General features: G+C 37.3%; 1 protein-coding gene and 1 non-coding gene across 5 annotated transcripts in view; both read right to left on the bottom strand.

The window, feature by feature from the left end:
* Positions 1-2,281: 2,281 nt before the first annotated feature.
* Positions 2,282-2,388, bottom strand: LOC123460388. Its single transcript, XR_006636953.1, has one exon. It is a non-coding gene; the product is annotated as a U6 spliceosomal RNA (small nuclear RNA).
* A 10,544-nt stretch (positions 2,389-12,932) lies between these two features.
* Positions 12,933-15,267, bottom strand: part of LOC101615398 (fibroblast activation protein alpha) — a 74,928-nt gene continuing 72,593 nt past the window's right edge. For 3 of the 4 annotated variants that reach the window (XM_045148008.1, XM_045148009.1, XM_045148010.1), the window contains 2 exons: positions 15,131-15,204; positions 12,933-13,297 (listed from right to left, as the gene is read on the bottom strand). In XM_045148008.1, the coding sequence (XP_045003943.1) occupies positions 13,196-13,297; positions 15,131-15,204 (176 nt within the window). In that variant the 3' untranslated portion in view covers positions 12,933-13,195. Of the gene's footprint in view, positions 13,298-15,130; positions 15,205-15,267 lie in introns of those variants that run through there. The other variant, XR_006636832.1, reaches the window with a different exon arrangement.

Below are 15,267 nucleotides of genomic sequence, written 5' to 3'. Positions count from 1 at the left end.
CTGGAAACAAAATACTGCATAAAATGTAAAAGGAGTTATCAACACTTTTTTTTAAATTCATTATGCCTTGTAATCAGACTTGCCCCCTGCCTAGAACTTGCTTAGTGTTGCCAACTCATATGTAATCAGATGTATTGTGAAGATGGGCCTAGCTTTCTGGTGACATTGAAATGCTATAACCATAGAGGATAATTTATCAATCTATCAAGCCTATTTTAAAATAGAAATTTACATAATGGATTTAAAATTTTTGTTTGGATATTCTATTCTTCAAACCTAAAAAAAAGATTTTATGTATTTTCACTATGTAATAAAATACCAAAATAACTTACTTGTATAGTCAACACCATTTCTGTGGCCAGAAGTCTTCCAATCTTGACTCTTTTCTTGCTAAGAAGTTAGTCCCTTCTTTGTTGTTATGTTGCCGGAGTACAAGAAGACTGACTTGTTAGTCACATTTTAATAAGAATACTTTAAAACTCTTATTTTAATAAAACTCCTTTTCATAGAGCTCAATAAGATATTAACTATCATATATATATAATCCATTATCCTTTTACATGTCTGACCAATAAAACTTTTTTTGAAATCAAACACTATGGTTATCACATTTCTTTTTCATTCCTTCCCCTCCATCTCTAGGCATAATTCAAAACAAACACTGCTACAGTAAATATCTTATAATTTGATTTGATTCATTAAGCATTAGTTTGGATCTTTATTATAGATAGGAGAGTTGGTGATTCAAATATCAATATAATGAGGATAAATTTAGAGCTATATATGGCCAGCACCTTGGTGAAAAGAACAGCAATAACTTATTCTGGTGGTTATCACAGAACCTACAGATCAGATTTATTTTTTTCATTTTTCACTTGAATTTACATTGCCAATTGTAGGTACAATTTCAAAAGTAGTAATAATTTGACTAGACTGGAAAACATTTATATTTATATTTATATTCTTTAAGAGCAGAAGGTTTTTTGTTGTTTGTTTGTTTTTTCAAGTCTGGGATGAGGAATAAGACTAAGAACAGAAATAGCTTACATTTACTCTAAGCAAAATCTTAGTTCCTCAAAAACTGCTCTGACTACTAACTCCATTCACAGCTATCAGATAGCAGGCAAGACTTCTAAATATTAAATAATTGGCAATTGGAGTGTTTTCTGGTGTACTCAGAGCACTGTGTAATATTGCTCCTATAATGTTTTCCACCCCAAGAAGAATGCACTCATTCCCCATTGTCTCTTTTCTGAGCTCTGACAACACAGGTCTCTGTGTATAGAAGTAACTATATTGTATGTTTTATGTAACCATTCATTATGGGCCTACATCTTCAATACTTTACTAAGATAACAATGTTCCTTCATCTCAATAGGACACAGCATTTCCTTTATTTATTTATTTATTTATTTATTGCTGAATAATGCCCAACTATATGTACCTGTAGTAGTTTGCTTACCCATCTCTCCTTGACAGACATTTGGGTTAAAATATACAATGGCCCTTTTTTCTAGTTTCTGGCATTTAGCATATGTTCAAGATGGATCCATGTTGTGCCATGCATTATTACTTCACTTCTTTTCATGTTTGAATAATATTCTGTTCTCTGTATATACCACAGTTGTTCAGCCCTTCACCCACTGATAGACATTTGGACGGCATAAACCCATCCACTGTTGTGAATAACACTGTTGTTTTGACTTTATTTCCCTAGTAGATAAGGCTTTTGTGCATCTCTTCAAGTGTTTGTTGGATATTTCAATAAAGACTTTTGCCCAATTTAAAATTGTGTTTAGGGCTGGAGAGATGGCTTAATGGTTAAGCGCTTGCCTGTGAAGCCTAAGGACCCCAGTTCGAGGCTCGGTTCCCCAGGTCCCACGTTAGCCAGATGCACAAGGGGGCGCACGCATCTGGAGTACGTTTGCAGAGGCTAGAAGCCCTGGTGCGCCCATTCTCTCTCTTTATCTGTCTTTCTCTCTGTGTCTGTCGCTCTCAAATTAAAAAAAAAAAATGTGTTTATTTTTTGTTATTTTATTTTGGGAATTCTACATATATCCAAGACACTAGACCCTATAAATAACATTTTATATTCTATGTACATAAATAGGCATATATAACTATAAAAGATAAATAAAAATATACATTTAGATATTTTTCCAAAGATGAATAAAAATTAATAGTAAAAATTACATATTTTATGTTATACATCTTAACATGATATTCACATTTTTATTACTTCACTTACTTTCTGGGTAATATTTTTTTTTTTTTACTTTTTTTTTTTATGGAACGCTTCATGAATTTGCGTGTCATCCTTGCGCATGGGCCATGCTAATCTTCTCTGTATCGTTCCAATTTTAGTATATGTGCTGCCGAAGCAAGCACATGGATAATATTTTTAAATAAAATATTGTTTTATTAGGCTCATGAACTGTAAGTTGCAAAGGAAAGAATAACAGAACTCTAAATATGAAGTGCCTTTGTAGTATGGTCTTGTATGTGTGGCAATATTAAAACACAAAGAAAGAAAGAGAGGTGGAAGACATTTTACATGGAATATTGTTAGTTTTATTTTTCCTTTATAACAACCTAACCTTGAAAAACAAAACTTTAAGTTTACACATTCATTGTTCTGGGATCTTTTCTTTCGTAGTTTAAATATACTTATAATGTACAAGTTTCCAATTTGGGGACCATTGTTATGTAATATTGTGAAAGTATTCCCCACCCTGCTCCCATCTGGAGTTCCATGGCTGTGGTGTGGGAGCTGGCAGGAGAGCAGGTATGGGAGGACACAATGCATGGGTAATACTGGTGAGAAGATATTAAGAAGGGACACAGGGTGGAGGAGAGGATGAGAAGATCAGAAAGTTTGTATCATTTGAGTGCAGGTATGAATTGGACTTACATGTTGGTTGTCCTGCTTTTGTATGCATACAGTTCTGTTGTGTTCAGAAATAAGGGGTAGACCTTCCAATAGCCAGTAAATTATTAGAGAAACATAAAAACCCCATTTTTCTAAATAACTTATAAGTATTTACTTAGCAACCATCCAATGGGCATTTCATTAATTGTACTTAAATGCTAATAATGTGTTATAAGTTCTTACTGCCAGGGTTGGGTTTATTTATATGATATATTGGACAATTGACTAATGACAATAATATGTAATGGAGGCATCTGAAAGGCATTGCACTGTTTTATTTATTTATTTTTTTTTCCTGGAATTCTGATCCAGAGGGACTGACAGTATTTCATGGGGCCATGGTGTAGTGAGGACTAGGGTCAGAGTCCAGTAGCAGTGAGGTACGTTACATAACTTATTTTCCTTATTACAAATATATGTATTTTAGTTTCTTAAATTTACTTATTTATTTATTTGAGAGAGAGGAAGAGACGAAGGGAAAGAGAGAATGGGCACACCAGGGCCTCCAACCACTGCAAATGAACTCCAGATGTGTGTGCCCCCTTGTGCATCTGGCTTACCTGGGTGCTGGGGAATTGAATCTGGGTCCTTAAGCTTCATGGGCAAACCCCTAACTGTTAAGCAATTTCCCCAGACCTCTCTATCTTAATTTTTAATTTATGTAGTTTCAAAACTTAAATGGGTTAAGATATGACACTCTCTGAGACACATTTAAGAGAAGACAAACAAATTTGTACTTAAAATGGAAACTGATATCCAGAGTTCAAATCTGGCATAGAAATACATTTATTTTACTCATAAATAAGCTGTCAAAAGTTCAAGATGAAGAGAGAAAGCAAGAAAGGAGGAAAGAAAAATTGCATTTGAGTACCCACCATCCTTCTGTTGTACTGATTTCTCTTAACAAGACCAGGCAGAACTGGCCATAACAGGCCTGCATTTCTGGGAAGTGGAAGTTTGAGACACTAGTTCTTGTGCCTGCAGATGCCCTTACAAGTTCATTAGCCTCTCACCCTTAGATTTCCAGAGACCTTTTCTTCACACTTGGATGGCTTCACTCATTCTGATTGCCTACCTAGCTTCAGAGATTGTGTGAACAAAGAATTCTGTATCAAGGCATCAGTAACATTTATCCAGTGCAAGATTTTCAACTATCAATTTAATTCATATAAAATGAATCTCACCAATGAAGGTTGGTGGTGGATTGTGATGATGAAGGCAACTCCTTGAGAATGTTCTCATTCAGAACTACCTAAGTCAAAGCATCTATGATAGCTACTCAACTAAGGATTTCCAACTCTATCCCTAAAGAATGGAGCCTCAGAAAGACCCATTGACGAACCATGCTGAGAGATCAAGGTGTAAACTTGGATCTTAGAATACGCTTAGACCCAGGGTAAAGGGGAGTGAATTAAAATATGGATTGCCTATGATTTCAATATGGAAAACTATGCATGGCCTAGGAACTGCCTTGAACTGCCCCTTAGTGAATGCAGAAGAACCCCAGTACTTGCTGCACCTGATTTGAAAATTATGAGTTCAGTTCCACTGCTGTAGCACAGTGAGAATAAAGAGGGACATTGTCCAAAACACAAAACTGAAGCTCAGTTCCCATTATTTAATGATGCCTGACATTTTTACAGGAGCACGGGCTGCATTCACCTGAATCAGTGGGAGCCTAGAAAGTTGACTTCACTCATATTGAGTCACCAGCTACTAAATAAAACATGATCCAAAATGGAGGTTTTGGAAGATGTATTTTACTGACTAGCTCTTCATGAATTCACATTTATCATCTGAATTTGAAAGAATGGGTCAACAAAAGTTTCAAGAGTTAAACTTGAGATCTGCTTGAGAGAGAAAGATACTATAAGGTCTAGACATAATTGTTTTTTATTGTAAAATAAACCTTTTAGCACCTGAAATGTACTTATTAAATATAATACATTTTAAAGTAGTATTTGTGAAAGGGTGATTTATACAACCTGAAGTGAAACCAGAGGGAAGCAGTGTTTTAAAATATAGGCTCTTAAATTCCTCAATAGCATCTCAGATACTTATTTGACATCTTCCCGTCTGAACATTCTGTGCCAAATGTCCTCAGTGTGTGGGGCCCTTCGGTGATTCATCGAGAGGCAGCACGTATCTAAGTTGGGACAAGGCAGTAGGCTGTTGCCATTTCCTAATCCAAATTATTTTTGTTTAAAAGACCAATTTCTTTTATATCTCTGGCTAAGACTCATGTCCTCCTTAACCTTATTTTGCTGCATGGGGCCACCTGTTTCTCAGGTATCTCATTTGTTTTTGTTTTTTTTTTTTTTTTTTTACCAAGGAAAACAAATTTTATTTCACACTAAGCTTTAGGAAGGGTAAGATTTGTCTCCCCAAGAAGAAGGTTGCACAAGATTCTTGTTCCATTGACTCTTCTATCCCCAAAATGTGGGGATCCATCAGCAAACAGTCACTGAACTTTTCTTATCTAATTTCTGGGACTGTCTTGGTATTGGAGGTAGATAGCTGAAATGACAGATGAGGTGCCTGGTATTTCAATAGAAGCAATAAGACATACATAAGTAATATAATTTTTGATACTTCTAAGCACTGTAAAGAAAGCAAAACTAGGTGCTGTGGTTGGAAGTCTCATCATGGAAAAACAACATTAAATTCAGTTTCCAGAGAAATTCCTTCCAGGGTAGAACTTCCTTTCAAGCCAAGACCTAGATCAAAAGGACAAAATCAAAAGCCAAGTGGAGTACTGGGGAGATGGCTCAGAGGTTAAAAGTGTTTGCTTGCCAAGACTGACACCCAAGTTACATTTTCTTTGGCATCCATGTAAAACTAGATGCAAAGCTGCCCACATCTGTGATTCCAATATGCCCATGGCAATGGGAAACTGCGAGGCAGAGCCCTCAGTGTCTGGCCACTAGTAAGCAGCAACAATTAGAGTGAGCTTTCTCAGAGGAGAAAGCGGGAAGGGAGGAGAAACGTGTGCTCATGCCCAAGCACACATATGTATACATGTCCACATGCAACAAGTGAATAATATAAATAGAGCAATAATAAAATCCAAGTGGAGAGATGCTCAAGGCTCTAAAGCAGAAATAAAGTTGGCCTTGCACAAAAACCACAAGAAAACCCAGAGTGGCTGGAGCTTGGCGAGCAATGGGAGATCCTTGTAAATCATGTCAAGAAGAAATGCTCTGTGGGTATATTGCCTTCACCTGCATAGTTCCCTGGCAATTTGTCCTCCTCTCAGATGATTCTACCACTGCTATCAACACATTAGGCTGTTCAAACAGGTATTGAGATACAAGGGTGAATGACGCATTCAGGAGTAGAACCAAGTTAGATGAGCTTTGCTAGTGGATCAAACTTTAATATTGGTTATTCCTAAAAGGCTATTATTTACAAAATAGGTCTAGTGATCTATATAAGTGACTCAAGATTCTAAACCTTATGTTAAATTCACAGAGATGAGCAAGAGACTAGATTGATTTCAGACTTAGTCTATTAATTTCTTGAGTATTAATTTGTTGAAAATGACAAATACTAGTTTATTTTGTATTAAACAAACACAAAATGTGTCCTTTAAAGTAGACACCATTAGTTCTACAAGTAATATTTATTTTAATCAACCAATCAGCTTCATGGGGTAAGAACTATTATCTCTATTTCACTTACAAGGACATGGAAGTTAAGACAACAAAAGAAAATTGATGATAGTTAACATAACTAGTATATACTAGGTTGGATTCAAACCAGGTAGTCTGACCTTGCCACCCATGCACTTACCAAATCCAGATGGCTGCCTATAAAGTGAGCCATCGTGAGTTGGTTATACTTACAAGACTAATATATGAATTATGTTGTGTTCTTTCTGAAAGAAATGAGCTTGCAATAATACCAAGTATTGCTATAATGTTATAAAGGAAATGAGGTGGCAGTAATGTTCCCTGTTGGTACAAAAATGTGTATATATTAAAATATCATAATTTTAAATTTTCACTTATTAAAATTGGAAATTTAGTAATGTGATATAAGAAAAATTGGAAATATATCTAAAAGGATATCTGAGAGGATGACTCAATAACAACTTAAATCATGTGTGAATAGATAATATATATTAAACATAACAATCATTTTGTATTTTATTAAATGCTCCATGAAGACATCCAAAAGTTTACTTTCTATAGCAGTGCCAAAAATTGCTGTTCTCAGTAATTAGTGACTATGACAGATGATATGAGCAGTACTAAGAAGGGGGGTTATCAAACCATCATGTTATGACTCTGGCTTGACTGTGCCCTTTTTTCAGTCAGAAAGCACAGACTATCAAACACAGAACAAAGATGCAGGGCTGTACCAACAAGTATTTGTTAAAACAGAAAATCAAAGCAGTTTTCTTTTTAAAGAAAGTAGTTAGCAATGGAGTATTAATTAAAAACCAATAGAATGAGATCATACTGCTTTCATATGCCAAAGACACTACCTGCGTGTCAAAAGAAGTGTTTATGGCCAGCACACTAGGATTGCATGACAATAATTTGGCAGGTGGTCATTAGAGGCATTGTTGGAAGCCAGATGATGTTCCCCTGAATAGTTTAGTGAGGTCCAGGGACCAACTCCTCCCTCAATTAGAGATCATTCCACTCTGAACTGCAGAGATAGATACCTATCCATGGTGCCAACATGGTGTTTCTGTAATGCTTTCATAGGTGGGGAATGCTTTACTGAGTTCACAATTTTCCAATCTGTTTTATTGGATAAACTCAGAATATCTGCTTTATTGAATCCGTTCAAAATCTCTGTTAGGTGCCTTCTTTCTTCCTTACAAACAGCATAATTGAAAGCATTGTTTTGGTTGAATCTTCTCAGAAGACCACATAATCACCATTTAAATTAGCCCTAATTCATTTTTACATTTGCTTATTTTACTTTCCCAGAACTACTTTTTTTTTTTTTTACAATTAGAACATCTGAATTTTAATTACATTACCATCAAGAAGCTCATTAAAGTGACTTAATTGGCAACATTTCCAAAAAAACCTTAGCTGGGTTTAATATATTTTAAAGAGTTACTGTCAAAGTATAATTTCACCATTACAAACAGCTTGGCAACAACATTTGCATAAAGATCTGTCAGCTTCTGAGAAGTGCTTAAATGTTGGGAAAATCAGATTCGTTAAGTTTCCTTTACTGAAAGCGCTTAGAAATGGAGAGATTGTCACATTTAGTCATCCTTGTAACCCCTAAAATACCCTACAACATTCCTGGAATAAGGACTAAGTATTTCTTGAAAAGAACTAATAATTCATTTATATTCTGAGGTAGATTTTTTAAGAAAATTAAATCCCAATATAAGTTTCCTCATTTGTGTTAAGTTTAACCAAATTTTTCATATGCCCACTGCTTGTTCTATACTCTCTCTAAGAATTATTAGATTATCATTTTAAAGTTTGAAGCTTTTATAAGTAGTTCTAGGGCCAGTATCATGAGACTAAAATGATATTATTTTTAGAAATAATTTTATCATTTCCTTTCACACATATTAGCATTTTGTTTTTCAGATACTAGCGTAGAATCTAAAACAGTGATTTGCATTTGTTGAATGAATGAATTAATGAAAACCTAAAGTTTGTGATAGGTGGATAATTACATTTTATAACATTAACTTGGGTGTTGAGATACTCATTTCCAAATATCAATCTAAGAATATATTGTGGTAAATATAAGTATTATAATATGCCAATATTTAAAAAAAATATTTTTATTTCCAAGCAAAGAGAGAGAGATAGAAGAGAGACAAACAGAGAGAATGGGCACACCAGAGCCTCCAGCAGCTGCAAATAGACTCTAAATGTGTGGACCACTTTGCATATCTGGCTTCACATGGGTACTGTGGAATTGCACTCAGGCCGTTCGGCTTTGCAGGCAAGCTCTTTATCCGCTAAGTCTTCTCTTCAGCCCATATGCTAGATTTGTGTTGTTGTTGCTGTTGTTTTTAGAAGTTGGGTCTCACTCTAGCTCAGGATGGCCTGGAATTTACTATGTAGTCTCAGGGTGGCCTAGAACTCACAGCGTTCCTCCTACTTCTGCCTCCTGAGTGCTAGGATTAAGGGCGTGTGCCACCATACCCAGTTCCATATGAAAGATTTTTTAAACAGAAGAGATGAAGTGTTTTTGAAGTACCCTTTAATTTGGCATTTTCTACTTAAAATATTTCCCCTTTGTCCTTTCCATACCTTTTTCTCCTCCAAGCCAATGAAGAATCTAGTAAGGCAATAGAAAATGTAAACATTAAAATGCTTCTGAGCATATTGCTGCCTTGCTCTCCCCAAAGTATTTCCAAGTGCCTGATACACAGCCAGATTCAACAAATGTCTATTGAATGAATAAATGAATAAATATGTATTGAGAGCCCTGACGAAGACCTGGATGATTCCACCTACAGAGTGAGAAAAGGCTTCATTGACAAGAATATAAAAAACAAAACAAAACATAACAAAAAACCCCTCAATTTCTCATAACTCAGAGACACTTGTTCAGTTGGTGAGCTTCTGTGATATGTCATGTTTTAAGACATGGGCTATGGTGATTTCTCTAGGATAAAGCTGTCCAGTGTCACTTTCTGTGATGATGGAAACATCATGTGTTCATACCATCTAATAAGGTAGCTACTAGCTTTATTTTTATTTACTTAAAAGAGGGGGAGGAAAGAGAGAAAGAATGGGCATTCCAGGGCCTCCAGCCACTGGAAACAAACTCCAGATGCATGTGTCACATTATGGACCTGGCTTATGTGGGTCCTTGGGAGTTGAACCTGGGTCCTTTAGTTTTGCAGACTAGCACCTTAACCCCTATGCCATCTCTCCAACCCCCGCTACTAGCTTTACGTGGCTAGTATGGTCAAGGTGCAAATTTTATCTTATTGTAATTCACTTAAATCAAAATAGTCACATGCAGTTAGTGGCTACCATAGTAGGTAGCCTTTTGAAACTTTTATAATGTGTAGAGATGTGGAAGAATATGGTATATTTGAGCAAATTCAGAGTTTGTGGAAACTGATGTGAAGAGAAAGGTCAGAAAAACTTCATGAAGGCAGATCACCAAAGGCTCTGTGTGTTATACAATTGAGTTTATTCATCTGCAAACAGTGAAGAATCAAGGAGGGTTTCAAAGTGGGCCAATGATCTAATTAGATTTATCTCTGGGAAGTTGCCTTTATGGCCATGGAAGCCCAGGTCTGAGGCTGGAGGACCACACTTCTGCACAATGATATTAGAAGTAGGCTTTACAAATTCCACTGAGATGGAAAGTAAATTGGAACAGTAAGTTGTCTGTTGCTCCTCTTGTTTATAATTACCCTATGTGCTCCAGACATGGAGCAGTAGGAAATAACTACTGATGATTCTCCTCTCCCAAGAGGGAAAGAGTGAAAGATAGGAAAACTCTGAGCCTGCTTCGGGTTTGCTCCAGTAGCTTCCACTGTCTCTCAGGGCATCAGCCACTGTGCAGGTAGAGAAGGCCTCTGGATCTATAAAATTGCATTCCAGACTCCATGACCAGCACAGGAGCAGGCCTTCCTGCTGTGGTAGGTGGGGTGATGGGATTTGAGCAGGACTTGTGGCTTTAAAAAGGAGTAGTGGAAAGAAGGCTGCACTGAGAAATATCTGAACACTATGGAAAAGATTGTACACTATGATCTTTGAAGCCTTGTGCTGCTGCAAGTTTATCCTTGGGTTGGTTCTTTTGGCTATAGAAATGAGAAAGGCTTGACAGTTAAGCCATGGGCAAAGAACTAACTAGAGAAGCCCATCACTGGGAAACATATATATGGATGAAAACTCCCTGGGGCAGTAGGGTGGTGGTTGTTTTCAAATTCATTTAAGAATATTTCCTGGTGAAGTGGAGGGATCATTCAAATACTGCGGCAATCACAGAGATGGCAGGCTGCCCATAGTTTGTAATTGATGGTGACAGTTACTGGCAGAGCATTGCTTTTGAGATCATAGGCACGCAAGATTTTTTTTTTTTTTTGCATGTTGTACATGTAGGCACGCGCACACGTTTGTGTGTGTGCGTGTATGTGTGTGTACAGACACATATATTCAGAGGCCAAAGGTTGTCATCATATGTCTTCCTCAATAGCTCCTTATTTACTTCAGCAAGGTCTCTTAAATGAACTCAGAGCTCACTAATTCTAGTCCAGCTAGCCAACTTGCTCCTCCTGTTTCCTATACCCTCTTAAGCTCTGTGTTTACAGGCATGCTGCCACCCCCACTCAGTATTTAAGTTGGTGCTTGGGATCCAAACTCCAGACCTCATGCTTGCATGGTGAACATTTATCTACCCAATGAGGCATCTCTGCAGGCCCCTAACATTAGCAGTTTCTTATCTTTTTTATTTTTTTATTTTTTTAATTTTTTTATTTATTTATTTATTTGAGAGCGACAGACACAGAGAGAAAGACAGATAGAGGGAGAGAGAGGGAATGGGCATGCCAGGGCTTCCAGCCTCTGCAAACAAACTCCAGATGCGTGCGCCCCCTTGTGCATCTGGCTAACATGGGACCTGGGGAACCAAGCCTCGAACCGGGGTCCTTAGGCTTCACAGGCAAGCGCTTAACCGCTAAGCCATCTCTCCAGCCCTCTTTTCTATTTTATTAATGTACTTTATAATATAGAACTTTATTGTGTAAATATACAAAAAAATCTCTTAGATATAAAATTTTCTTCTGCTGCTGTTGTCCATTTTATTTTATTTAGTTTATCTCAATCATTTCCTAGTAATCTAAGGGCAGGTTTTATTAGTAATTCTAGAAGGTAGTATTACTAATTCCTAAAATAGGATCAGTTCAAAATTTGAAGCACTTATTAAAAGAGAACCTGGTACACCAAGAAAGCAACACTCTTGCTCATTTCCCCAATTACTCTATGGTGGGCTACCCCACAATGCACAACCCACATTCCCCAACTAGAGGGTCCCTTTGGAGGGGGGGAGGACAGGGAGGAGGCTAACGATGGTACCAACATGGCTGTATACACACTGTGTATATAACTAATAAAAAATAGAGAGAGAGAGAAACTGAGTTGAAAAGTCTGACCTTTTTCTTATAAAGTAAACTCTTGTACCATCAAGCATTGCTGGGGCTTGTTGGGGGGGTTACCTGGCTGTGGGGCGTATTCTGAGGCTGGATGATTGAGAATGCTGGGGCAAACCAGAATACATCAATACATCAGAACTAGCCAACTATCTACCATGAGATGGGGCACCTCCAACTCATCTGCCCAGACCCAGAAGTCATTGCAGAAGAAGCAGTGACACAAATACTGCTCACAAGGCCAGTCTGAAAATCAATTCCAGGGAGATAGACACTATTGTCATTCAGACCTCATCAAAACAGAGATTCAGAGACTACAGAGAAAGCATCCCATAACATGGCTCTATCTTGCCTGCCCAGGTTCAGGGAACATAGCAAAAGAAGGAGCAAAATGAGTGTAAGGGCTGCAGGGTGCGTGGGAGTAGCCTGAGGCACCATGCCCTCCCCCACTACAGAGACTGACTAATGTCATTGGTCTGCACAATGAGTACCAATAACCCAACCGTGGAAGACCCACAGCAGAACTGGGGCAGGGTAGAAGTAATAATATAAGAGTGCAAATTTTATATAAAAAATCAATTTTAAAAAGTCTGACTTTATCCTTACCAAGTGCTTCTGGCAATGGTGAAGATGTCTTTGAGAAAATTTCATGAACATATTTTGGAGAGACAGCATTGAATAAAAACATCTCTGATTTGATTCATTGCATTTTCTGAACTGTTTTTCTCTACTGTGATCTATTTGTCCCAGAATTTGGAGCTCTCAATACAAAAATCCCAAATTGCAGCTAGATTATTCTTCAAAATGACCATCATATTATTCATGTATTTGTCTTGCATAAGCACTTCTCTCCAACATAGGAACAGACATTGCGATCAATGAACACAGACAACATGCCAGCACTTGGACTTCTGACTTTATTTTTCCCTCCATTTCTATGTCCAGAGTAAGATGCATATGCATGGCTCTCTTTCCTTCCACAGAGGATTAGAACATGTAAACAATATTGAGCTTGAATTTCTGAGCACTCCCAAGTTTGAACCAGCCTTTACTATAATGGTCAACACATATACCAGTATTTTTGCAAGATATAGAAGGAAAAGGAGAAGTCTAAGGCTTCCATGTGCAGTTTTCAGATAGTGATACAGGCTTGTATCTGCATTAATTTAATCTGATGAAGAAAAGCATTGCTTGAGGAAGTGGGTCATGTGGGTGTATAAATGGTTCGTGGACAGGCCAGAGAGCCCATGGTTCTGATCCGAGTACCACTGAAATACAAAGAAAATGAGCTTGCTTTATTCCCAGAGCTGCAAAATGCATCTAGCTTTAGTTTCTTTTGTTCTCTCCGTTCCAGATAACTGGAAGATTCTATGCAAGAGTACTTCAATAAATAGTTCTCATATAAACATTAAGAGCAGGATGATGGTAAGAGCTTTTGTTAACCTCTTCTACCATTTTATATTCTTTAAATGTATATTCTAGACCTCAGAGGCTGAGCTTTCACAGTGGTGAGTGCAGGATCCCCAGGTAGGATCAGGCTCAAAGGCAGGGATTCCAGAGCTAGCATATTAAATAGGGAAATCTGCTTCTCTAGTGCTCAGGTTCTTCTTTTAAAAAACAAAATCATTGATTTTTCCCTATTACTGCTAGTAGCTCAAAAATTCCATGAGGCTTTTAGCCTGTGAATCTTATTTGTCACTATTGCAGAAAAATCCTCCACATTTTATGTCACAAAAATATGTTATAGAAGTTAAAATCATCATTGTAAAAGAAAAAGAGGTAGGGAGCTAGAGAGATGGCTTAGTGGTTAAGGTGTTTGCCTGTGAAGCGTAAGGTACTATGTTCAATTCCCCAGGACCCATGTAAGCCAGAAGCACAAGATGGTTCTAGTCTGGACTTTGCAGTGGCTGGAGGCCCTGATGGGCACATTCTCTCTCTCTCTCTCTCTCTCTCTTTCTCTCATAAATAAATAAATAAAAACATTTTTTAAAAATAAGTAAGGGGGGCTGGAGAAATGGCTTAGCAGTTAAGCACTTGCCTGTGAAGCCTAAGGACCCCGGTTTGAGGCTCGATTCTCCAGGACCCACGTTAGCCAGATGCACAAGGGGGCGCACACATCTGGAATTCATCTGCAGTGGCTGGAAGCCCTGGAGTGCCCATTCTCTCTCTCTCTCTCTCTCTGCCTCTTTCTCTGTCGCTCTCAAATAAATAAATAAATAAATAAAAACCAAATAAATAAATAAATAAATAAAACCAAAAAGTTTTTTAAAAAAATAAGTGAGGGGTAATACAACTAAACTTCATTGTTGGAAACACTCCAGTAAGAATGTTTTCACTGTACAATGGTGGCAGTGGATAGGGTGCAATGCTATATATTTACTGAATTGAATCTATCCTTGGAAAGTCACAATAAACACCGAAAAATCGCATCTCATCTTTTGCAAAATATTAATGAAAAAAACCCAAGCTTTCAAAAGATGAAGGAATTCCCTTCCTGGATTCTTATCCAATAAAAGCAATTGAAGGAGAAATATTACTCACTGAATAGGTGACATTATGGTTACCAATGATGGCCCACACCCTTCCTTACTGCCTTCTATGATTTCATCTCTCATTCTTCAAGTAGCCTGGATTACATTTACCAGGTTCTAAGCATACACACAAACTGATTCTCTAGCTCTAAATGGAGCTGAATGAATTCAGGGCACCATTAAGGTTCTGGTAACATCATGCAATTGCTTCTTATTAAATAGACTCTTCTAGCTGCTTTGTGAGTCCTAGGTTTTGTAAGGACTTGAAACATGTACCTACATAAGGACATAGGATTGCAGAAGTATTAAATATTTGAGCTAGATTACTTAATCTCATAAATAACTTTATCTTGTATGAATCAAGTGGAAACTCTAGGTGATTTGGCTAGCCTAGAGGCCTTCATGGACTTTGTAAGAGGTCCAATATTCATTTACTAATGTTATGCTTATTTTACTCTGTAGTATGTTTTCAGGTTTTACTAAATTAAGTAAATATGTAAATAAAGAAGACTCTCTCTTTTTAGCTTAGAGGTCAAAGGTCATAAACATGCGTAAAACAACATTATGTACCATTGCCTGGAAATCCACTTGTGCATTAACCAGAGCCTTAGCAATCTGTGCCGAGTTTTGAAAATGCACATTATCTGCAACAAAGAGAGAGAGGAGTGAGAGAGTTAAAGTGCTGCTAAATACCAGAAAGCCTAGAG

The sequence above is a fragment of the Jaculus jaculus genome, chromosome 4, assembly GCF_020740685.1.
Source record: "Jaculus jaculus isolate mJacJac1 chromosome 4, mJacJac1.mat.Y.cur, whole genome shotgun sequence".
Classification (NCBI taxonomy): Eukaryota; Metazoa; Chordata; class Mammalia; order Rodentia; family Dipodidae; genus Jaculus; species Jaculus jaculus.
The sequence above is the reverse complement of the archived record's forward strand: the minus strand, read 5'-3'. Positions and strand labels throughout refer to the sequence as shown.